This window comes from Ceratina calcarata, unplaced genomic scaffold (genome assembly GCF_001652005.2).
Source record: "Ceratina calcarata isolate Rehan_Ccalc_2016 unplaced genomic scaffold, ASM165200v1 scaffold154.2, whole genome shotgun sequence".
NCBI classification, from domain to species: domain Eukaryota; kingdom Metazoa; phylum Arthropoda; class Insecta; order Hymenoptera; family Apidae; genus Ceratina; species Ceratina calcarata.
Window position 1 is genome coordinate 527,613 of NW_017136637.1, and position 24,222 is coordinate 551,834.

The 24,222-nt window shown below is 41.9% G+C and overlaps 4 protein-coding genes across 9 annotated transcripts in view; 2 read left to right on the top strand and 2 right to left on the bottom strand.

Annotated features, from left to right (window-relative positions):
• LOC108632412 (hydroxyacylglutathione hydrolase, mitochondrial) overlaps positions 1–4,521 on the top strand; it is a 14,514-nt gene extending 9,993 nt beyond the window's left edge. For 2 of the 4 annotated variants that reach the window (XM_018036975.2, XM_018036978.2), the window contains 4 exons: positions 3,339–3,454; positions 3,533–3,875; positions 3,942–4,045; positions 4,105–4,521. In XM_018036975.2, coding sequence (XP_017892464.1) covers positions 3,339–3,454; positions 3,533–3,875; positions 3,942–4,045; positions 4,105–4,377 — 836 coding nt within the window. In that variant the 3' untranslated portion in view covers positions 4,378–4,521. The other 2 variants (XM_018036980.2, XM_018036979.2) reach the window with 2 other exon arrangements.
• LOC108632414 (ATP-dependent DNA helicase Q1) lies at positions 822–2,755 on the bottom strand. The gene is made up of 2 exons (XM_018036981.2): positions 2,629–2,755; positions 822–2,563 (listed from the first exon to the last, which is right to left on the bottom strand). Exons 1-2 carry the CDS (start codon positions 2,681–2,683, stop codon positions 822–824), a joined length of 1,797 nt encoding a protein of 598 aa, XP_017892470.1. The 5' UTR covers positions 2,684–2,755.
• Positions 4,438–5,606, bottom strand: LOC108632415 (high mobility group B protein 6). Its single transcript, XM_018036982.2, has 4 exons — positions 5,375–5,606; positions 5,224–5,294; positions 4,753–5,098; positions 4,438–4,679 (listed from the first exon to the last, which is right to left on the bottom strand). The coding sequence occupies exons 1-4, from the start codon at positions 5,471–5,473 to the stop codon at positions 4,569–4,571; spliced, it is 627 nt and encodes a 208-aa protein (XP_017892471.1). The 5' UTR covers positions 5,474–5,606; the 3' UTR covers positions 4,438–4,568.
• Positions 5,607–5,927: 321 nt separating this feature from the next.
• LOC108632434 (uncharacterized) lies at positions 5,928–24,207 on the top strand. 3 transcript variants are annotated; one of them, XM_018037021.2, is made up of 5 exons: positions 9,548–10,287; positions 10,400–10,600; positions 16,374–19,189; positions 20,322–20,607; positions 20,804–24,207. In XM_018037021.2, exons 3-5 carry the CDS (start codon positions 16,856–16,858, stop codon positions 20,980–20,982), a joined length of 2,799 nt encoding a protein of 932 aa, XP_017892510.1. In that variant the 5' UTR covers positions 9,548–10,287; positions 10,400–10,600; positions 16,374–16,855; the 3' UTR covers positions 20,983–24,207. The 3 variants fall into 3 exon arrangements, with proteins under 3 accessions (XP_017892508.1, XP_017892510.1, XP_017892509.1); XM_018037019.2 differs by lacking the exons at positions 9,548–10,287; positions 10,400–10,600 and adding an exon at positions 5,928–6,444; XM_018037020.2 differs by having other exon boundaries at positions 9,548–10,600.
• The last annotated feature ends 15 nt before the right edge of the window (positions 24,208–24,222 follow it).

Below are 24,222 nucleotides of genomic sequence, written 5' to 3' on the forward strand. Positions count from 1 at the left end.
ACTCTGATACGCACACGTAACCGATAAAACTATACGTATGCGTATGGAGCGTGTATCTCAAACGCTTGAAATTCCCGACTCCATCTGTTCTCCGCTTACACCCGTCGTCACGAGGGTGACACGTCGTAGGATCGTTGCGAAGAGCTTCGCAGGTCATCAGGAATTCATCGTGTATTAAAAACGTTGATCACGTTCACTTTCACTCGAACGAATTCATGAATGAAAACTTGTATCATCGGTACGTCACTGTTCGTCGTAGATGCGATCGAGCTTTGAATGAGCAAGGCACGGGTGTACGACTAGATACTTCTGCAGATGCAGGATCTTTGTCAAATCGTAGCGTTCCTCCGGTTCGTTAAAACTTTCACGATGCACTAGCTTAACGATGTAGTGAAACGTGTTTGCCAACAGACAGGACACAGATGCCCCTTATCCAGAATCAATATTTCCATCTGATCGTGAACCTGGTGGTTGGCTTACTATCCGCCACGCCGACATACCGTTGCCACCGTTCTATATGCCGTTCTTATTGATTTTCCCCCTCGCGTTCAGTTTGAATCATTTCTCTCTCGATTTCGTAAAACACCTCGCACCTCTACTCGAATCACACGTTCGGTCTTTCGTATCGAATGTTTTTTATCATAAAAACGAGTACCAATCTTTATGCTTCAAATTATTTATTGTTTTTATATAAAAATATCGATAAAATGAGTAGAGTACATGATGGCCAGGAACATTATAAAATCCGAGTTGATGTCTCATTATAGTCGACTGTAATCGATAAATTATATCACAGATTCTTATGTACATTTCTATAAATATCAGTGCAATTCGTAATTAAAGAGTATCTGATGAGCCTTGTCGAGCGCCAACGCTGCTTTGGGCCCGCGTTTTAAATACGATATCGTGGAGTACGCGGAGAAATGGAAATCTTCTTGCAAGTAACCATTGACGACTAAATATCCTACTATAGCTTCCCCCGATTCCCTCGTGAATTTCGGCGTTGGCACAGAGGAAACGCGTAACGCCGACGCGCCCTTGCCGTACCAAGCATCCAGCAGCTTCAACGCGGTCAATCTCGTCTCGCTCTGTACCGCTTTCGTCAAAATTTCGTACAACTGTCTGCAATACGGAGCGACGTCCACCTGTTTCTCTTTTTTCGGTTTCTTGCAATGATCGCACATCTCGGCGCAATCGGTACGAGTCCAACTTTCCTCGAAGTGACTTGCGATCAAACTACGCCTGCACGATGTTTGATCTAAACAGTACGCCAGCATCTTGTATAAATTCTGCAAGCCGACCTTATCTTGAAACACCATCGTGCTCAATTTAAAGACATCCGGTAGCCTGAACAGTACTATGCACGCCGACTTCTTCCCGTCTCTGCCCGCGCGACCGCTTTCCTGATAGAAATTCTCCATCGATTTCGAGACGCAGTGGTGAATGACGAACCTCACGTCCGGTTTATCGATGCCTAATCCGAAAGCGATGGTGGCAACCACAGCCTGGTATTTCCCAGATATCCATTTCGAATACACTTCGGATCTGTAGTCTGCTTCCAACATCGCGTGGTAACACCCGACTTTTATGCCCAGCGCTCTCAGATATCTGGTCAATTGTTCCGCGTCTTTGATCGTGGTCGTGTAAATTATTCCAGACTTATCCTTGAACCTGTTCTTTAACAAATTCTCTATCATATCTAAGCACGTGTCTTTGTCCGCCGGTTTACGGCGAACCTCGTAATACAGATTCGGCCTGTTGAAAGTCGCCCTCAGAACTAAACAGCCTTGAATGTCTAACATTTTTTGAACGTCCACTATGATTTTAGCGGGAGCCGTGGCCGTTAAACCTAGAATCGGTACACCTGGGAACATAGACTTTAAGATTCCCAGGAACTTGTAATCGGGTCGGAAATCGTGGCCCCATTGGCTGCAGCAATGAACTTCGTCTATCGCGAAACGGTCTAATCGCTTCGTTTCAAAGGCTTTTTGTAACTTGCTCATGAAACGATTTGACTTTGCCATGTATTCCGGAGTTACGTAAATTAATTTTATATCTGATTTCTTATCCAAGAGCGCGTTCATCACGGTCTTTACATTTTCCTTATCACTTTTTGCACTCAACATTCTGGCTTGCACGTTGACTTTCTGCAAACCGTGTAACTGATCTTCCATTAGAGAAACGAGTGGTGATACGACTATCGTGATGCCTTTACTAATAACGGCAGGTAGCTGGTAGCACAAGCTTTTACCACCACCGGTAGGCATGATTAAAATAACGTCTTCATTAGACATGATCGCATTCATAGTGGGCAGCTGTAACTCTCTTAGTTTATCTATTTTAAAAACATCCTTTAAAGCCTTTTTCAGGTCTCTCGACCAGCTGAAGTCTTCCTTGTTCCAATCCTTCTTCGATATGGACAGACTCTTCCTCAAAAGTGCATCGTCCCGTAGTTTCTCCTTGCGTTGAGTAAGAATTTTCTTACGATCTTCAAGTTTCTGTATCTCGTTCTCGATCTGCCTCAGCTCATAGTCTATAGCGACGATTTCGTCTTCCTCGACATCTGATGAAAAAAATTCATATGACTAACAAATAGTCACAAGTATTATTTCAATAACAATTACATACCTTGACGATCATCGTTTTCGATTATCATAACGTCTTTCGAGCTGGTCGCAGTCATTTTAAAAGGAGATCGTTCGATATTTATTTTTTAAATATACATGCAGCGTTCATACGTCAACAGTGTTTCATTCAATCGTTCGCCCGTATAACCTGCGTCTCCTCACCGGCATCGTATCGCACCGATCAGCTGAGTCCAGTTGTTTACTGGCGGTACTACGTCGGTACAAGGCAAGTAACGCTGCACTTGGTGTCTGATATTAAACGCACTATCGCACAAAATCTGTTTAAGTCTTAACTAAATCTGTAAAACGTCATGTTCAATACGATGTTCCGTGCTTGTCCTACTTGGCTCGAAAACACGTTAACATCTTTATACTTTAAGGGTACCTATTCCTTTTTTTGATCTTATCTATTCTCGTTGTTCATCTTATTTCCACGTTCCTTTTACGTATATCAGAATTTTTGTTCATTTTCATCGAAATCTGTTCGATCAATTTCACTTCTGGCTCGTTCCATGATCATTACATTTTTTTGGTACAAACGCATTTTGCGCGGAATCATGACTATATGAAAATTACATTGCTGTCACAAGATAGCTTATGTAACATGGTGATAATCAAAGCCAACTAATCGTATTTCAATGTTAATACCACGATCGTTCCTGGCTTTCTTCTAATTACATATTGTATCAATAAAGATCTCCGTTCTTTTAGCGAGAAGTATTTCAGCGAATGGTTTTAATGCAACTCACTGTTCTTCCATAATAATAACCGAACCGAATATGAAGGTCCAAATACTACCTGCACTACAAGATAATTACATGTATCTTGTAAGTAAACCTTTAAAGACTCCCACGATTGCCAAGAATTGTGGGTGGTTCATTTATTGAGATCTGTTCCTTCAAAAGATCATCGACGAAGCAACGCAGGAAGCAGCTATCGTTGATCCAGTCGATCCTGATAGCGTTGCATCTGCCGTGCAACATAATAACGTATGCCTGACGAAGGTTTTGACCACTCACCATCATTGGGATCACGCTGGTGGCAATGCGAAATTGTGCAAGAAATTTAACAATCTTCAAGTATACGGGGGGGACGATAGAATAGAGGCTCTCACTTGCAAGGTGAAGCACAACGATACTTTCAACATTGGGAGATTGCAAGTGCAATGCTTGGCGACACCGTGTCACACCAGTGGGCACATATGTTATTACATTACAGGAGATCAAGATCCTCCTGCAGTTTTTTCTGGTATAACGAATTACTTAGAGTTACTTTCTTCGTTGATCAGAAGCTAACGAGTGTTGATGTATGTAGGGGATACCCTGTTTGCTGGTGGCTGTGGTAGATTCTTTGAGGGTACCGCAGATCAAATGTATAAAGCTCTTATAGAGATTTTGGGATCGCTACCTAACGAAACAGTAAGCATCCGTGTATGCATCGTTCACCGTTTGGATTCTATATTATATATTGTCTACAGAAAGTGTATTGCGGGCACGAGTACACAGGGAATAATTTAAAGTTTGGCAAACATGTGGAGCCGGAAAACGAAGCGATACGTCAGAAAATCGAATGGGTTCGTATACAGCGTGAAAAGCATAACCCCACGGTACCGAGTACTATTCAGGAAGAGAAACTGACAAATCCGTTTATGCGAGTTCACGAACAATCGGTGATGGATCACACAGAGCAAAGAGATCCGATCCAGACGATGGCGTATCTCAGAAGAGAGAAAGATAATTTCAAAGCATAAATTTTTTACTATTAACAACAAAGTCGGTCGTTTATATATACACAGAATTTTCATTCAACGTTCTTCCGAGGCAAAGTTTTTATTTGACTTATTTATAAAACTTTATGTTGCCTTTCTATACATAAATATAAACATATGTGCAAATATATGATTATAAATTACGTATTTACAAATATATTAAATACAAAATACTATGTTATATTTAAAGACATTTGACTCGGCGCGTCTTCCGACTTCTTATTATAAATTTGCATTTCAGCAACGTATTTCTCTTTGGATCGTTCGTACATATCGTAATAGACCTGAAACAGAGAAACTATGATAAGTACTCGAATCCAAATACTTAAGTAATGCAGTTTCCATTTTAATACAAACCTTTTTATCTTCCGAACTGAGGGACTTCCAAGTTGTTGCTAATTGCCTGGTGAGTTCTTGTTTACTTGGTTCCGGTTCACCAGCTAAGCGTTCCATAACGCGCGGTCTCTGTTCCTGGCAGAATTGAAAGAATGGATTCGCTGGTCTTTTCGGCGCGTTAGGATCCGTTTTCGTTCCTTTTCTTTTTGTCCCTTTTTTCGTTTTTTCTTCTTTAGCATTGTGACCCGCAGCCTTCGAGCCTTTCTCAGGCTTAGGTGTCACTTGGAATACATTGTTTTCTTCCAAGACACCCATAGGTGCCTCTCGCCAACGATCCCCGTGTTGATCCAAACGATCGATTAAAAATCTATAAATAAAATTATTTTCATATTCATCAGTCCACAAATCACGTGTAACGCTCATTATCTTAAAGTATGAGCAGTAGGTAATACTGCAGTAGTATTCAAAGGATAACCTGAAAGTGCAACTAACTTTTTCTCCTTCCTCGTACGTTTAAGAAGTTTCCTAACGTGTTGAATGCGATACACGAGTCTTTCATTTTCCTACAGTTAACAAATTATTCGTCCCATTAACATCATTAAACGATTATGCGAATCGCAGTGTATAGGAATGAAATATAAACCTGTTGTAAAACTTCACATCTATCTAGCAGCAACTGATATTTACGTTTGTAAATATCAAACTCTTCCGGTTCCACTTCGTATTCCGATTCGTCTGACATTCTAATTATACGAACGAACTAAACGAAATTAACAGAATTTTCGGATTGTTTTTATACGAACTCGACTATACACGCTTATTTTAGCATGATAGAACAGGAAGGTGGCAGATGCCGCTAGTATGGATTTGTTCCGAATCTTCTGCATAATCTTTCTTATATTATTGTTATTAAAATCCAAAACAACTTTATCTAAGTTGTATTGAATACTTTTGTAATTATCAAAGTAAATCTTCCTCATTAAAACACAATTAAACATTTTCTATATGGTGTGCATTATATCTTAGACTTCTTACAGAAGAATTTTCATAAGGGATAAATAATTGTGACACCGAAAAAATCAAAAGAGGATTATCTTTATTATCAATTAAAAATTATGTTACGGATTGATATGCTATCGCTATTAACAACTGGATTAAGTAGAATAAAAAGGTTTATTTGATAAAGTGCGTTATATCAAACGGTACAGATAAAATACGTAGGTACGTAACGAGAAAGAATTTGGTAGATATTTTTGCGTGGAAAGTTTGCGCCCGAGTTTCGCGCAAAGGTTTCGCGTCGTCCCTGTAAATCTAAACGGCCAATGAAAGTGTCGAAAGAAGGGTTGCGCCGACACACATGCGCAACTACATCACAATTCACCCTGGACTTGAGACACGGTCACAAAACACGTATCATCGGTCTTCTCCCCGTCGCGTTATTACTTTCTCTCTTCGCTTCTCGAAATTTCGCGTTTCCGGTTTCACCGTGAAAACCTCGCAAACCATCTTCACCTCGTGTCGGTGAACCGTGTCTCGTCTCATCGTCTTCCAAGCCGACGCTTCTTTTTCACGGCCGTGCTTACAATCTTTCGTGCGCTACAGCGATCACTTTTCGCCTACCCTCTATTAATTGCAACTTATTGTTTCCCGCGCGTGCTATGGAGTGTGTAGCAGTTTTTTAGCATTCACTCCAGCCTGGCAGGTCGACTTTTGGTAAGTACGATCGACATTTCTATACCCGGTAAAATCAGTAGCGAAAGAAGAGGTACGAGTCTGATTTAATCGCGTGCGTGGAAATAGACAGGTAGGGGTTTTAACGCAGCACGCGCGTGCGAAGGAGCTGGGAGCCAAGATCAATAGCAGCCATTGCGGTTATGGTAACACGATCAGCTGATCAGCTGATGCTTATTTTGTTTACAATTATTATTTCAATCTCGTCTAATTGAGCGTACATCGTTACCTGAATATCCTCCCTTTAAGAGAACGATCTACGCCATCGAAACGTGTTTAACCTCGTCTTTGCAAAAGAAAGACGTCCTGCTCGCGATTCTATGCTAAGAACAAATCTCGTTTGCATCTCGTAATGATAAATGGGGGGTTTTTTATTTTAAACAATACTACTGTTTAGTAGAGTGTCAATAGAAGTTCGTTGCTTGAAACGAATAGTCTGGCTAGCACGATCACTTCACTGACATTTGGTAGCTTCTTGTTAAGTTTAGACGCGTTATATTTGTATCGTTAGTTCCGGTATGATAGCGAAGATGAAATGTACGATGAACTCTGTTTAATACGCAAGTCGCTAATTTGCATGCGAGCGTCTAAATATACATGGGAATCTTTACTGATACGAGACTTAATTCAGTAACAATATCGAAGGCTAGATACATAAAAACTTGCAACGTATATTATCGATTCATACGCCACTTTTATTCAAGCAAATACAATATAATTAAACCGTGCAGTTTTATATTAAGCATGATCTTGTATTATATTTGCAATAATTATGAAAATTATTTTAATCGAATATTTTTAAGCGGAGTTACGCGTCGAGTACCTGAATAATTATCATTGAAACACAAGTACTCTGATTACTGAGATAATTACGACTGCGACTGAGGAGCCTGTTTACTAATTCGAGTCTCTTTTTCTCTGGAGCAATACGCATTAGTACCTAATTGTAAGTAATTAAAAGCCCTCGTTCTTTTATACGTTCTTTTATTTTTCATTCTCGAATGCAAGCTTTTGATTAATACATTAGTTGTGCTAAATTTCGTTTTCTGAGGAAATCACGCGTCCCGCGTGTTGTGAAGGTCCGCAATGCAGGCTTCTCGAGGGATCTCTCGTGTTCTTCTCCGATGAGGAAGAGTCTTTTTAAAGGTTTCCAACGATCTCACAGTAGCCACGGCCTAATTATGCACCCGTGTTCCGCAGTCCTCTCGTACGCCTCATTGGATCGCAATCTCTCGTTCCACGGATTTTCAGTCTCTGCTTCCTTTATCTCTATAGATTTTACGACTGTTATCCTTAACCATCATTCATGATAAACGTCTCCCTATCTCTTATTGACGCGCAAAGGGTTTATCTATTTACGCGAATGCACCATTCCAATGAGAGATGCTCCGTAAACTGTGCCAAACGTCGGTAGCGTCGATTATAAATATATAGCGCGTACTGTGCGTGCAGATAAAAGTATTATAGTTAGAAGAAACTGAGGAACTTAAAGTTCGCTGCCTTTATCAGTCTCCTAACCTTTCATCGAGGTTGTACTATTTTAGTAAAATTATTTTAATCCGTGTTACACAGCACTTCAAACCTAACGGCAATTAAAGTATCCTTATCTCTGGATTAATACTTTAGTCAAATGGTTTAGTCGAACTTTCGAGATCAAATAATGCTTAATAATTAATTGAACATCGTTTCAGTGAAAGTCCTAATTAAAAGTCTGTGCCGAAAATCAGGTTGGGTGTGATCCAATAAATTGAAGTTCGACCGCCTAGAATGTATATTCGATGCACGTGCAACACGTGGCATGTGGAGTTAGAGATTAGTCTTGAATTTATTCGAATACGAAATTCAGGCGCTTGTCTACGATTTAGCACGTTCTCTTCGCAGAATCGTGTCGTTTGTCTCGAGCTCGTGAAAACTTAGTCCAACCGTTTGCATACATAATCAATTTCGAAAGACTAAAGAAGCTCTAAATTAGAACCGGGAACATCGTTTTCCTTCACGAGTTTTTCCTCCGCGTAAATTTTCCTTGTCTATTAAATTTCAAATCGACGTAAAACACTCGTTAAGCAGGTAATTAAAATGTTTCTCAAGGTTGAAAAGAATAGACACTTTTCTATGAACATATTTCTACATATCGTCGTGAACATATTGTCTTATCGTGAATGTAATTAAGTGAGCTGCAAATAACATAGATTATAAATAATTTTCCTTGTTCTCTCAACTTCAAGTCGACGTGCAATCAACAATTCAAATTAATCATTAGCAGGTTAATTGAAATGTCTTGTAAGATTGAAAAGAATCGATATGGATCGGTGAACGTTTATTGTAATTTCGTAAACGTAATTAAACGAATTGAGAATAGAGGAAAAAATTGTAAATAAATACAACAAACAGTAAATGTCGGATTGCGATTTATGGTATATAGGTTTAGAGATTACTCATAGTATTCTAATAATAAGTATGACTTTCTCCTGAGTGCAAAGTTACCAATCAATAAGTAAATACACATAAATCTTTAGATAATCTACGAAACTTATCGTTTTCAAACTTTGTCAAGACGTACATTAACATCGTTTCATTGTTGCATTTAGTGTTGGCGCCGATTCTTTAATTTGACATCAGCTTAAATAATAATCACAATTTTAAGACCTTAAAAAGTGTCGCGTTAAATCATGTCTTGAAATCGTATAAACCTAATTCGAGGAAATCAGTCTGATCTTACATAAATAATGAATGTCACTTGTGGTTTTAAACATCAGTTCTACGTAACTAGTAAAAATGCAAATTAATTATTAGCGGGAAAAACGAGTAATTATTTTGATTGTATAGAACTTGATGACTTTTTTCCTAAAACGATTCTATACATTTTTGTTTAAGTACATCGTGTTCGAATCGAATGATTGACATTTCTTGCAAATAAACGGAACAGGGAAGAAGTCAGAATTTCTATCGTAATCTCAATCTCGTGTCCGCGTCATCGGTGTTCCTCGACGAACGCGTGATCGTATAAAGGGGGGAAGACGCGGTTGAGATCAGAGGCGAAGAACTCCCTATCATCTTGTAGGAGGCAACAGTTCCTAATGCTTCGGCGAGAGCATTCCCAGCTATCAGTATTAGTTCGGCCGTCCCGAAGCGCGCATCCGAGCCGCTCCTCCACGGGACACCGTTACGAGAGGAGCGATCTCGTTTTAAGTAAATAAAAAAGTACCAACTTTCGTGTTTACACACGGCGTACGTGCCCGTTCCGAAACCGGAATACAGTGCAGAAGGACGCTCGGATCGATCCAGTGTGTACGAATAAAATATCATCGACAGTTTCTCAGAAAATGTTTCACGTCTCCTGGTGGTGATGACGGGACCCGTAGTATTCGTTTTTAATTAACTGAAAATAGCTTGTAACGTGATTGTAATGTAAAAGAAATCAGTTGTTGAGAATATTTGTGTGACTATCGTCGAGCTAAATTTAATTTCGTTCTTCTTGGTTCGTCTCGTGATAATTCGAATATAGACCGGTGTTTTCTTTTTTCCACCGTTTACCGTTCACAAACGAATCGAGTGTGTTTCTTTTCTCTCACTGGTCGTTAGTGACGGAAAGTACTGAAAGTCAGATCGTGGAACTTGGAGGAAGAGTGGAGAATCTCTGATACATACGTGTACCAGAAACGTTATCTAAAATTTGAACGATACGAGTCGGCGGAGATTAGCGGGATCGTGAGAATTTTGTGAAATGTGTCGTATTCTTGCGTCCATGTTGGCGACGAGATTTCGCAGGACGTCGAAAAGTCGCTCGACGGGGCTCGATCTCAAATAAATCTTGAGAACTCGACGGTAAATAAACTTCGTAAAGGTTACCCGAGCGGAACGAGTGCGTAATTCTTGGCCGACACGTGCCCGAGAGTGAAGAATCTGTTATGGAATCTCGCGAATGTTTTTATTCCAGTGAAAATTCGATCGCGAAGAGGCAACGTGAATCTTATCGCGCACGTGAGACCGAAAGTAACATTGCATTGTGAAATTCAACGGGGGATATAATACGTGTCGAGGCGGTGAACGTTCCGGCGTGTACGTGCATTCCGAGGACGCTTCCCGGCATTGGAACTTTTATTTTAGGATAAGAAGAACTGGTGTCGGCCGCACGATGGTACGTTTAGTCTCCTGGCACAATGTCACTGCCGAAACGGTAAAACTGCGATACGATTCGCGACTGTAAACAGAATTAAAATTTAAGTATCGTGTTCAATAACTCCAAGATAAACGTTTGAATTCCACGTTACAATTTCTACTCGCTAGAATGTCTTTCCATAACTTTAATATCACATAGATATTTACCTTAATGATTTCTCTTAACAGAAACATGATTTTCCTTTACGAGACGAAGTAGAAAGAAGTGTTTTTAAAAATGGCAATCAAAATTACTCTTATCTAAGTAGGTTTATGGAGCAATCGTGTATTATCAAACGAGCATCGGATTTTCAGTAATTATTGCATACGTATCTTATTCACGTACATTGAGAATGTTCTCTAAAGTGCACTTGAAACTTGTTTTCAAGTTATGTATCAAAATAATCGGCTTTTTAATATATAGTACCACTCGGAAATCATTTAAACGATTAGGCTAAAGTGATTTCGTCTGTAGTAAAACTCGAAATCATCGTTGGAGAACGTTCAAACGTCTTATAATGACGTTACTTTATTATGCAACTAAACATCTACATTTAGTATATTTGTTTTCCGTGTTAACGTTTAATTCAACTTACAGGAGAGCATTTGATAAATGTAATTTTCATCAGTTTAAATTTAGTACTTGCATCGTTAAGGTTATTTTGTCATATTAAGCTGATACGAGATCTAATTATGTGATCTCACGTGTAAATTCGAAAGTTCTGTAATTGAAAAATTGTGAACGGAGCGTAATCGATGTTTGTGAGATATACGTAACGAGCACGCGGGATCGATATTCTTTTTGGTGTGATAGAACGATTAAATGCGGCACGCGGTACCACGAGTTCGTTCTCCTTGTCTCGCCGCGTACGCTGATAATGAAGGTTCATAGTTTCCCGGTCAAATGTTGGTCACTGCTTCGATTAACGCTCGACTGTCATCCAACCCAGAAGCATGCGGCTTCCACGGTTTCCCGGAACGGTGATTACGAATCGTCGAACCTTCCCTTTATAAAATAAGATAGCCGATGGGGGAAACAAACGAGATAAATGGTGTCCCGTCGTTTGTAACATTATTAACAGTTTTCAACAGGAAGCGATCGTCCTGTTTCGAAATACATGCGAGACAATTGGATCGTGGCTGGATTCATGATGTCACGGTCAACTTGACTTTTTTTATGTTAAACGTTATGCACGACTGCACGGTTTCAAATTTCGTTGGAGGTTAGAAAAGGTCTACGGTTCGATTCGAGATGTATAATTGATCGGGAATACTAGATCACGTGTCGTGATCGATAGTCATCGATAGCTTATCTCATAAAATCGTTCAGGGCTACGAAAAAATATGTCGAAAGGCAAGATCGAAAGTTGAAGCTTTCGTTATCAGCGATAACCGATTACAATTGCGCGATCTCGTACAATTTTTCATTTTTTCGGGATCATAAAGATAGACCGTCGTTCGTTGATTAATAAAAGTTCGATTTAAGTCCGTTTCATATAATCGCGTCAGGGAATATAAATAAAGTTTATTCGATATCGGACAGATATTTTTTTGATCTGATTTCGTAGCATCGCAGTCAGCTCGGTGCTGAAACGTTCCTTTGCAACAAAAGCACGATCCGTGCTCGCTCTTTTGTGTCATACTTGTTCAGAGCGCGTGTATTAAAATATCTTTTGTAGCCTCTGAAAAGTAAACGCTTCTTCAGACCGGAGCATTTTGTCGCTACACGACTTTTAACAACCGCGTCGCACGATCTCGTTTCCTTTCTCTCAATTTCATTTATTACGTTCGAATTATTATACATTCAATCCGTTTCCACGATTTTTCTCAGATGGAAAGAAAAGCGTAAATTTTTTTTATAACTGAAGAGGCGTTAATTTATGACACCTACGGGCAGGGACTTCCTAAAGCTGATTAACGGTAAACTGTTCGAGTATTACGCAACGTTTCTCCTTTTCTTCCCACGGGCGCTTCTTTTAATCGCTAATGCAATTAAGGTTGTATGAGCCGTACGAGCTCTGCTAAAAGTTTAAGGCATCTAATAAAAAGCTGTGTCCAATATTTGATGCAATGAACTTTTAGAAAAAATTATTATTANAACTTTAAAATATTCTTAAATCATGTATTAAGAATTATACAAAATTATAAAATTTTGTCATTCGACATAAGAATTCAAGATGTAGTAACTTTTTTAATTGGCTTGCAGAATTTCTAAAAGGGCCTAGCTGGATGAGGGGGTCAAAAGTGCCTTTGAGCCGAATGAAGCACCGCTTACGCCATTCGATAGCTTATCAAAAACGAAACATTCACTCCAATTTTTAACCCTACATCTCAACCAGGGGGGTAGTAATCGGTAAAATTCGAGAAATCAGTTTTTTGAGGTTTTTTTCGCAAGGCGTTAAATAAGGAAAACCTCAAAAAACATAAGGAGCCTCGCTACAGAAATGCATTTAATCAAAAGTACGCGGTACCAAAATCAGACGATTATCGTCACTTTGCCGCGCGCTTATTTTACAATTGCCAAGTTACCGTAATTCTAATACCGAGTCTCGTGAATCTTTCACGTTCTGCAGCGACGAATTTATGAACCGTATAAATAGCAAGGGACGCTTGTTAAATGCACATGTTAATATTCGAAATCGATGACATTTAAATGTCAAGCTCGCTTTTGGAATTTGACAATGCCTTTGTTCGGTCGTAAGTTATTTTCTATTATTATAAAGTTTTTGTGTACAGGCGACGCGGCTGGTTTATAGCTCTGTTCCCAGTCTCGAGTTTCTTGGTTCACGTGCGATCCGCTTATTAAGATAGCATAAGTTTCGCCCGCAAAGTAAATCGACCTCTTCCTCGAGCTTTGGATCGAGGTCACCCGCTAAACCCACAATTATTTTCACGAATTAAGACGAGGCTTTTCCTACCGGCCGCCTTGAGCCTTCGTTAGACTCGGCTCACTAGTTTCCAGATAACGATCTCTGCGCATTGAGGAAAAAAATGCGGATAATTTTTCTCCTCTTTGAGATACATTATTTTTAGAAAGCACGATCGTATCGATCTCTCTTATCAATTGTTTTCGTGGAGATGCATGATGCAACGCTCCACGTGAAGGATGTATTGGCTATACAGTCAATCCGAAAAGTTTATGTACCTTAGAAAAACGCATTTCCTATAATTAAAAATAGTGCACTTTTCTTCAAATTTCGATATTTAATGAGTTACATATGATTATTTGGCATTTTATTGATGTTGACAAAATCCGACCATCCCCAAGTCAGTTGTTGAAAGCTGTGTTCCTCTGCGAGGTAATTCATGCACGAGATCTTGCCTATTATTATTATTATTATTCGTTAGCTGCACATGCTATCAATTTATTATCTAATAAATTGGTAACACGGTTCATAAAGGAATTTGTGGTGTTTGTAATTGTAAAGTCAATACCGCGCATTCCTACACATTTACTACGATAATTAATTAAATTGAAATTGTTGTTACGGACAGGCATTATTATAGATTATTTTACATGAAATTACGTCGACGGTTGAATTCTGTCGATGGATATATTCCGGCGGGTAACAAGAATAATTGTTATTGTGTCTAGCTTGAAGAAAGCCAGTGATACAGCGATGGTTCGTATCAGGTTTCGGTATTCACGTTCGGGCGAACAATCGCTCATTCGAAAATGTCCTCGAGTTTCGAAGTCTGATAATGATGTCTCGCTATACACGAGTCAGCGTACGTAGATACCGTTCTATTGTAGATAAGGCGTTTTGCAAAATGCCCCATTTAACACTTCAATTTCCATAGAAAGTTCATTCTGCTTTCTCCCATTTACTCTTCATTGTGTGAAATTTCATACAATAATTGTTATAACCGTTCAGATAACGATTTATACAGATTTAAGATTGTACGAACCCTTAAAACCATAAAATAGCAATGAGAAAGCATTGAAATCTTAACAGCTACTAGATATTGATTGAACGTTTGACATAATAATAATAATAATAACTGATACATCTGACGATCCGATTAAATGAATTCTACGTATTTGCCACGAGGCACGTCCGACGGACACAAGTACAATTACAAATGGCATTTGATATTGATTTACTCTGTATTGAAAATGCAAATGGGTCGGAATCCGACGGGGTCTGTGCTAGTATAAGCTGAGAGACGTTGAGATTTGCTTATGGCACATCTTCGTAACTATCCGAAGCAGTAGCTCGAGTTAGAGCCGGCGATTATAAATGAAGTTCATTGTGTATGAGTTGCTATCAATTTAACAGTGGCCGCGATGATCACGTGCGTATCTCGCGATCCCCTGTGTCATTTCTTCCGTCAGCTCTCCACCTTCGTTTCGTTTTCGTCCTCCGAGTAATTCTCCGGGTTTCACCCTCGAGCCCGTCGCTAGACGATTTTCCACCGATTCGACATAGACAATTCTGTTAGATCGTCTATGAATCGTCGCGTAGCTGGCTGGGTCAGTAGGTTGTTCGCGCCGAGCAGTTCTCAGCTTCGATAGAAAATCTTTTCGTTAATAAATCCCAAGTCCGGTTAAACGAATATTTTATGTGGGAGGATAATACGATCGAGGGTTCGGTCGCAAGGTTTACGTAATAAGAGTCAGGCGTCTTTGTCAGGCTTGTAAGAAGGTTCCATATTAGTCTATTACGTGTTATAAGTTGCACTGATCTCTTATTATGGTAGCTTTTAAACTGAGTTAAGGTCACCGTAACGAATATACCAGCGTGTTGGCTGTTAGAAAAACGAGCAGCTCGAACGTTCTTTCAACGTCTATTCTACCTTTTTCCCTTACTGCAAACAATAGAATTGATAGGAGTGTCGTTCTTAAAATAGGAACCCTTAACAGCAGTCTCAGTGGCCGGACAATTGATACAGGCAGAAAAAACTGGTGCTACTTGAAAACAAGGTCAGATGGAACGAACGTTTAACGAACCGACTCTTTTTATCATACTTGTACGCGGAGCACATTTCAGATGTCGTACTCGTGTTCCCGACTTCAAAGTTTGTGGCTCCTAGAACGTCTGCATTTTCACTGATCTATATAACGTTCGATCAAATCGATCGATCGTAATTAAATCAAATTGATTCGATCGAGATTCGAAGATTAAATTAGGTATTGTCAGATCTCTGAAAGTATCGACACGCCGTGACCGTAGAGATTAGGTTTAAAAAAACGAAAGCAATTACATATTACACCCGAGCGTTTCTGCCCTCTGTCCGACTCGGGAGAAATATCGAACATCTCCAACTTGTTTGCCCATATGTAATTATGGTGAACGTGCGTTATCCAGTTTCTCATTGACTCGTCATGATTTTATCAACGATTCTTTTCATTGTTAAATTGTTGATTTTCGTGAGACGAGTGGACCGAGTAGAACGTAGAATATCCTCGTTAATAATGGGAATGGCATTGGGCTTGGGAAGCGGTATCGATTCGCTTGGGATGCACTTGACGCTTTTATAGCCGCGATCAATTAAAACCGCGGCACGGAGATGTAAAGTTTTATTGAATAATAAAATGGAACCGATAGCCGGGATTTTAATAGAACGCTCCTTACGTCAGAGCGATCGTTATCATATAATCTCAAAGTTAAATGCTAAGAACAATCCAATTTGTGTTTCACACAGTCATAGATGCAGTATTTCGTGTAGTAACTTACATACGATGAATGAGAGAACAATTAAAATGACGATTGATGGAATGGTGATTGAAACGTTTGATGTTAATTTCGCAGAATACACCGCGAGAGCCGAAGCAGTACCGTTCGCCGTATGGGTGCCTGGGTTGACGATCGTTACGCGGAGGAGGAGGCGGTCCCGATTAACCAGGGCCCGAAAAGAAGGAAAGCGTCGCTTACCCTGGGCCACGTTTGCGATGGTGGCGGTCCAGGCGAGATCCGCGGCACGAGGAAGCAGAAAAATTTGCCCAGGTCGTCGTCGTCGTCGCTGTTGCCGTTACGCCGCCAGTTCACTAGACAGCTATACGAGTGGCCGTGTATACCGTTGTTTAAGTCAAGGACGAGACTAGATCAGTTTTGAATCGGTCGCGAGACGACGATCGTTTTTCACGACGCGACGTACACTGTGACTCTGGTACCGGTGTGCGCACGTGTTTCTTTCAAGCGAGGAGACACCGATCCGGCGAAGGGGGGGTGAGAATTCGATGCCGTTACGTGCGATTCATCGGGGTTGAATCAGAGGCTCGGTGCCAGGCAACATGGCCAAGTTCAACGGCGAGGAGAAGAAAGTGACTCAGTCGAGCAAGAATCAACTGGAGACGGTTGGGAGAGAGGAGGACGGGGGTATCGATGAACTGAGGAACGGACAGGTCACGCAGAAAAGTGACGAGGAGCTGTTGATCGAGAAACAGCATTCCTCCGTGAACAGGACCCCCCAGGAGACGCCGCGCAAGTCGTTGTCGCGCAAAGGTAGCGACAATAGCGCGTCCTTGGAATTGAACTCGATAGTGAAGAACGCGTACCGGCTCAGGAAGGATTCCGATCAAATAGGGATCCTGTCCGAGAAACGACCGAAAGTGTCCAGCGATCTCAGCTACGAGAACGACGCGGCGGCGATCGAAAAGGACGATGAGGAAGAGCGGAACTGTTTGGAGAACAGGACGTACGACGGATACGGGGAGTCTGGCACGAAGATTCGACAGGAGGCGAGGCAAGAATTGAGAGAAGCGGCACAGAATTCGGTGAAGAAACCAGACAGCCTTTACGGCAAGGAGAACACGTCGAGTCCGCCGAAACGTAAAAGCGTGTTCGCGGAGAGGAACTTGATATTCGGCTCGCCGACGAAGATCCTCTCGTCGAAGAAGCACTCGGCCTCGGAGAAGAGCACCGAGAAACTGGTCAACGGTAAATCGCCGCGAGAGGACAAGCAGCAGCACCACGTACAATTCAATAAGGATTCGAAGAAGCAGCAGCAGCAACAGCAGCAGGAACAGTGTTCGGAGAGGCCGCATCCGAGCCCGTCGACTGTGGCGTCGACGAGCAGCAGCTCGGAGGACAATTCCAGCTTGGGGCAGTTCGAAGCCACGCCACCGGACGGCGGCTGGGGATGGGTGGTCGTCGCTGCGTCTTTCATGGTGAACTTGATAGCGGACGGTATCACGTTCTCGTTTGGCGTGATCTACGTGGAGTTCCTCAATTATTTCGGCGAGGGAAAATCGAAAACTGCTTGGATCGGTAGTCTGTTCATGGCGATGCCGTTGCTGTCCGGCCCGGTGGCTAGTTTCCTCACGGACAGGTACGGTTGTCGAAGGGTCTCTATAGCGGGTAGCATTCTGGCTACCGCGGGGTTCGTCATAAGTTCTTACGCGAACTCTATGGAGGTTTTGGTCTTCACCTTCGGCGTTCTCGCCGGCTTCGGTCTGTCCCTGTGCTTCGTCGCAGCCGTGGTCATTGTCGCGTACTATTTCGACAAGAAGAGATCCTTCGCGACGGGCCTGTCCGTGTGCGGTAGCGGCATCGGAACGTTCATATTCGCCCCGGTCACGCAATACCTGTTGGCCGAGTATGGATGGCGAGGCACGACGCTGATCTTGGCCGGGCTGTTCCTCAATCTGGCCGTCTGCGGGTGTCTGATGAGGGATCTGGAGTGGACCACCACTAGGGCGAAGGCGAAGACCGAGGAGAGACGGAAGAATCGGGAGAAGAAGAGGACCAGGGTACAGAGCTCGAGCGTGGACTCGTTCTCCGCCAATAGTTCGCTGCACACCCTTACCAGCAGGGAGGAGAAGCCTCGGATTCAGGAAGAGGAGGACGGCGAGAAACTGTTCTCCAGCCTGGTGAGTTTGCCCACGTTCGTGAAGAACGGTGAGAAGGTGCCGTTGGAGGTGGTGGAACTGCTCAGTACGAGGAAGAACGTGTACAACGTGCTACTGCAAAATTACCCGAGTCTACTGATCTCCTCGAGGAGCTTCAGCGACTCCGGACAGCTGCACGATCAGATGAGCACGCTTTCGGCGAGGTTCGTGCCCACGCCCAGCTCCTTGTCCGAGCTGAAAACTGATGAGAACAGGGACAAGGTCTCGCCGAGCGAAGAGGAGCAGACCGTGCAACAGCAAACGGAAGCTGCGTGGCGGCTGTGGTGGCTGAAGAAGATCAACCTGGATAGCTCGTCGACGAGGAGATCGAGCACCGTTGAGCACTCCAGGAGACTACCCACTGCCCATTTGAAAGACATGAGAGTCCACCGGCACAGCCTTACGCACAAAGGTGCTATGGTCAATATAAATCGGCACTGGCTACGGGCGTCCAGTTGCCCCGATATTTATAGAAAGTCGATGGACACGATGGCGAAGACCAAACTCGTCTGGTACGCCGGTCTCTGGGAGTTTTGGGACCTGATCGTTGACATGCTCGACTTCTCTCATTTCGCCGACTCCCGTTTTCTGCTGTTCGCCATCAGTAACTTCCTCCTTCACACCTGGTACGACGTGCCGTACGTATATCTGACGGACAACGCGATCGAGATGGGCTTCAGTCAAACAGATGCTTCCATATTGATCTCGGTCATCGGGATAACAAACATGGCTGGCGAGGTGAGAATCGATTCATTGAAACGAGATCAGATGTTCTTCATTTTTCTACGAGTAGTCAATGGTAACGATATTCGTCTCCAGTGGAATTTTTCCTCTCCACGTTTAATCGCGCCTCGATAATGATCGTTGAAACGTGCCGCGACACGAAATCGCGGCAACATGGAAATTTAACAATGCAAGTGCAACTTGACGTCCCTTGACTTGTCGATAATTCTAAATATCGATGTTTATTGTTCAACGGGTTCTCCTTTGCACCGCTACTTTGTGCCTCGTTCCAATATTAGTTCGCCTCGTGCCGCTATTTATCGATCAATAAACAAAGACCTCCGCGTTCTGATTCCTGAAACGATCCTTTCTTCTATTAGTAAAACATGGAAAATTCGGATTCAATTGTAACCGGTTTTCTAGGGCTTTAAATCCTTATGCAACAGCCTGGATAAATATTCTTTCTTCAATTACGTGGAATCGTCTTACATCGCACAGTCTATAGATAATAATCGTTCGTCATTGTAATAATCGAGTTCTTAAAAAATTCAAGATCTCAATCGCGGCCAGCTTATGAGTAACAATCTTTTTACACTGCTGCGATTCTTATTTTTAGTCGAGTCGAACATTTTCAAGTACGCTTGTAGGGCTTCTGGGAATAATATTTGAATCAGATCCTCTTTAGAACTTTATGCAATAGCAGATAAACATCGTGGAAACGTTTCACATTGATCTATCTTCCGTTGTAATCAGAGCTGCGTCTCATCATTCTAAAATATGGAACTTTGCATGAACCTAGGAACGCGCGCCGCTCGGATTTATCTGGATATCGAACGTTTCTGTTAAATCTGGCCCGCGTTACGTCAATCCCGTCTTAGGTCACTCAGTGACGCAGCGGGTCACTACTTTTCACCCTCGCCCTGATCTCATTTCATCGCGAACTCTCTTCGACCTTGTCTTTTGCGTCATGCAAGGGACTCCGCGTCCCCTGCAGCGTCGCGGATTGTCGTGCGAATAGAAAATTCCAAGAAAAGCCATTCGACCTCTATCGATTCCTGTATGAAACATAAAATGCACCAGCAGCTCTTTATCTTTGTGGAAACGACTCTAGGAGCGAACGACGGCCAAATAATGGGATTTCTTGCAGATTCTCCTCGGTTGGGCAGGTGACAGAGCATGGGTGAACGCATCCATCGTGTACGCGGTGTGCATGGCTCTCTGCGGCGCGGCGACTGCTTTAATACCGATGGTGGTCCACAGTTATTACACTCTCTGCGCGATCTCTGGTGCCTTCGGATTGTTCATCGGGGCGAATTACAGTCTCACCAGCATAATTCTTGTCGAACTGATCACACTGGAGAGATTCACCAACGCGTACGGCCTTCTGCTTCTGGTTCAAGGTGTCGCCAATCTCATGGGACCTCCGCTGGCTGGTAAAAAACTCAGATACACATTACTTCTCACGATAATATCGACACATGAATTACAATTCGTTAACACGGAATCTCTCTATGAATCGTACGATCGCAATGGCTTTAAGCTTGTATGAATTACGCTCCAAGTCCCATTGTCCTGCGGGAGCGAGTGAACTCGAGGCCAGCTGGTTTAAACGCGTATTTACTGTTTCAGGATGGCTTTACGACATCACAGGGACGTACGATCTCTCGTTCTACCTGGCCGGTTTTTTTATCGCGTTGAGCGGAGTGCTCTTGCTGGCGATGCCTTTAATCAGTCTTTATCGGAGATGCTTGAACGGGTCGAGGAAGGAGGAAGCTGATACAGATTTCGCGAACATGAACAGAGTCTGAACGAAAAACGCCTGGAGACCGGTCGAACGATTTCTTGGAACGAACATCTGATATTATAATACGATACACATAATTTACTATGTATACTTATACTCATCGATTCAACGGAATTTACGGAAGCGTAATACTTCCAAACCAAAAGGAATTGCAATTAGCAGCTGTGTAATTAGTTTCACAGCGACTAAGTCTTTTTCTCGTAACGCGGTGAACCAGTCGCGCGCGTTTTTACATTCAATTAAGCGTTCGTGGTTCCTTCGTAGGATATAGAACGAGCCGATCAAAGAGTTCAATGATTCGTATAATGAACGTTTTCGAAGTATCTTCTTCTTTCATTAAGAATTTATACGTGATTTACGTTTCCGCGTTTGAACGATGGATCGATCCAACGAGGTAAATCGAAGATGAGTGATAACGATGTTCAACAGTCAGATTTATTTTACGTCGGATTCCGTGCGACCATCGTTCGCGGTCAACGACTTCACGATATCTAAAAGAACCTCGTATTCACTTTATACTCCGTAAACGCAATAATCGTGCTAGCGCATGTTCGTGAGTGCTGGCGCGGACTCGTCGCCGGTCTCTCTCGAATTTAAAAGCCATTAGAATCGACGAGATAAGAAGAGAAACAAAAGTTTACAATTAGTAATATAAAAACGGTATAAACCGTATGCTTGCTTTAGCGATCGGATGCGATCGATGGTTAAGAGAATCTCAGAGTAACGGTTGAAAGGGACGGAAGCATGTTCGAGGCTCGTCGTACACTTTTCCCACGGTGTCTCGACGAGGAAGCTGAAACGAAACACACGTTCCTTTCGACGCGGATTTATTGATTCGATTACGCGTGAATATTATATGACAAGTTATTTGAGAATAACGCCAAAGATATTGTAAATAGACATGATGCGAGAGATACGTACAGGTATAATGTATTAAAAGTTGTGCATCTTTAGTCGAACATTTTTTTCTTTTAGTTTGTGCTCTGCATATTAATTACGGTGGAATAATCCGGAAATAGGTGATCGGTGAATACGTTTCGTGTAATATTTTTGTATTAGTTTCGTCGGGAGAACAAACAAGAAGACGCAAAGTGAGAATAATATGCCGTTCCGATTTAGTTTCAATTTATACTCCTTTCGAGCGCGAGTTTCCGCATGCGAGGGTTTCGAGGCATGCATGTAAATAGGCGTATATGTATATATAAAAATATATATATATAGCTTTTCTGTGATGATGAACTTGAATTTTACGAATAGTTCTCGAGCTCCGAAATAGATGAATACCTCCGTTCCCATAGCGCGTGTGCGTGCGTGCGTGTAAACCACGCGTCACTAGCTTTATTTGCATCGCTATTATACTATGTCCATCCTAAGTGACATCATACAGTCATACAGAGACATTGTAACCGTCATTCTTCCCCAATCGACGCGCAACTTATATCCATTAGGGCGTCAACCGAATAAACCGCAGAATTGGTGGATTACGATTTTTCAAGACGGGTCAGTTTAGTTTAGACGTCGTTAGCGAGATTGAACGTGTCGAACGGTTCGCGAAAACGTGAAACGCGATGTAATTTAACTTGGATGTATCATGAGCAATTTTCTAGAGTATCGTTCGCGCATCCAGACGAGTTACTTTCAGAATTTTTACTTAGAACATACACTTATGACTGTACGAGGCCTTCTTACGAGAAAATTTCAAAGTATTTTCTTCGAACGAATATAAAAACAATTCTTGGATATTGAGAAGAAACAGAAAAACAGAGGATTACTGTTCGTCTTAAATACGCATATAGCGATATTATAATTCTATCGGCAGGTTTTTGCCATTTCGGTAATATAATAATTTATTCTTTGAGATCGTGGTACAATGTTGTACTAGTTGTACGGTGCGTGTGCCCGCGTTATGGTAGCGTAATTCACGCGTACGCGGCCTTACGGGCCTTAATCCTTTACAAAATGTATATAAAGTAATATTTTATTATGAAAAAACTGAAGAACTGCATTTCAAATATACATACGTATATATATATATATATATATGTATATATATATACATACATTATATTATATGATACGATAATTACGCAGTCGCGCGGGGTCGCTTCGCGGACTTTTCATCGAGTAGCGTTAAGGAGTCGTTAAGGCGAGGTGCGGGGCAAGAAACTTTTGTAAAAGAATTAGTGAGAACTCTTCTACGTAGATGCGAAACGAGGCTCGTTGCGCGTCTAACGTGCACGTCTTTGAAAAAAGAAAAGACGAGACGAGGAAGAAGAAGGTATGATGTTTCTGTTGGAGCTACCGAAGGGTACGTTTTGCCGCACGAACGATCGAGTCGCGTGGATAAACCCAGCGACGTCGAAGCGTGTCCACCGAGCGTGTCTTAAGCATTGAGTTTAATTCTCTTGTTCACCGTTGACTCAATAATAATCGGAACGTTCTCACTACCTCTTTATCGATAAGGTGTCCTAATATTTAAACCCGTGGTCGATCGCCTCGAGAGATCTGTCGTACGATTGAAAGTGGCTTAAAAAGTCTGCGCGAACACGGGGGACGAACCGAGGCGGCGCAGAACTAAGAGGGGATCGTTCAATTAAAGGTAACGGGGTTTCTTTTCGAACTGTAAAACAGGGAAATTTCGCGCGGGTTCGCTCTTTCGGTCTTATAATACATTTAGAACTAAGGACAAGCATACTACAACTTGCTTGCTACGTGGTCCAAAAGTGAGCGATTCTCCCGATCGCTTGTAGCCTGGATATTCGTGAGCGATTCTATTTCTCCCTACTTACCGTTCCAAAATTCTCCTCTAGAACATTCGTTGTATCAATTCCTGTCTCATCGAAGGAGATTACTTTCGACAATGGTTCTCTATATATAATCATCGAATAATAGGAACGTTTCCTCAACAACTTTGTCTTCACTTTTCAATATAATGTACTCAGCCCACGATTGTCCTGCCGAAAGAACGGTCCCGCTGTAGTTAACAGGCAGTACTGTTCCATTGTGAACGTAACACGGAGACTTACGTTATTAAGACTCCTTTTTAGACTTTATTAGAAGATCGACCCATTTTTTCAACTGTATAAATGTGTATAATTGCACAGGCTACACGTACACTGGCACACATACACATACGTTCATGTACAATATAAATGTGTACTACTCACACGTACAAAGGTATGAAACTCTTATTTCAACTAAAATGAAAAATAAATTCGAAACTAATTCATCTACCGTCTTTCAT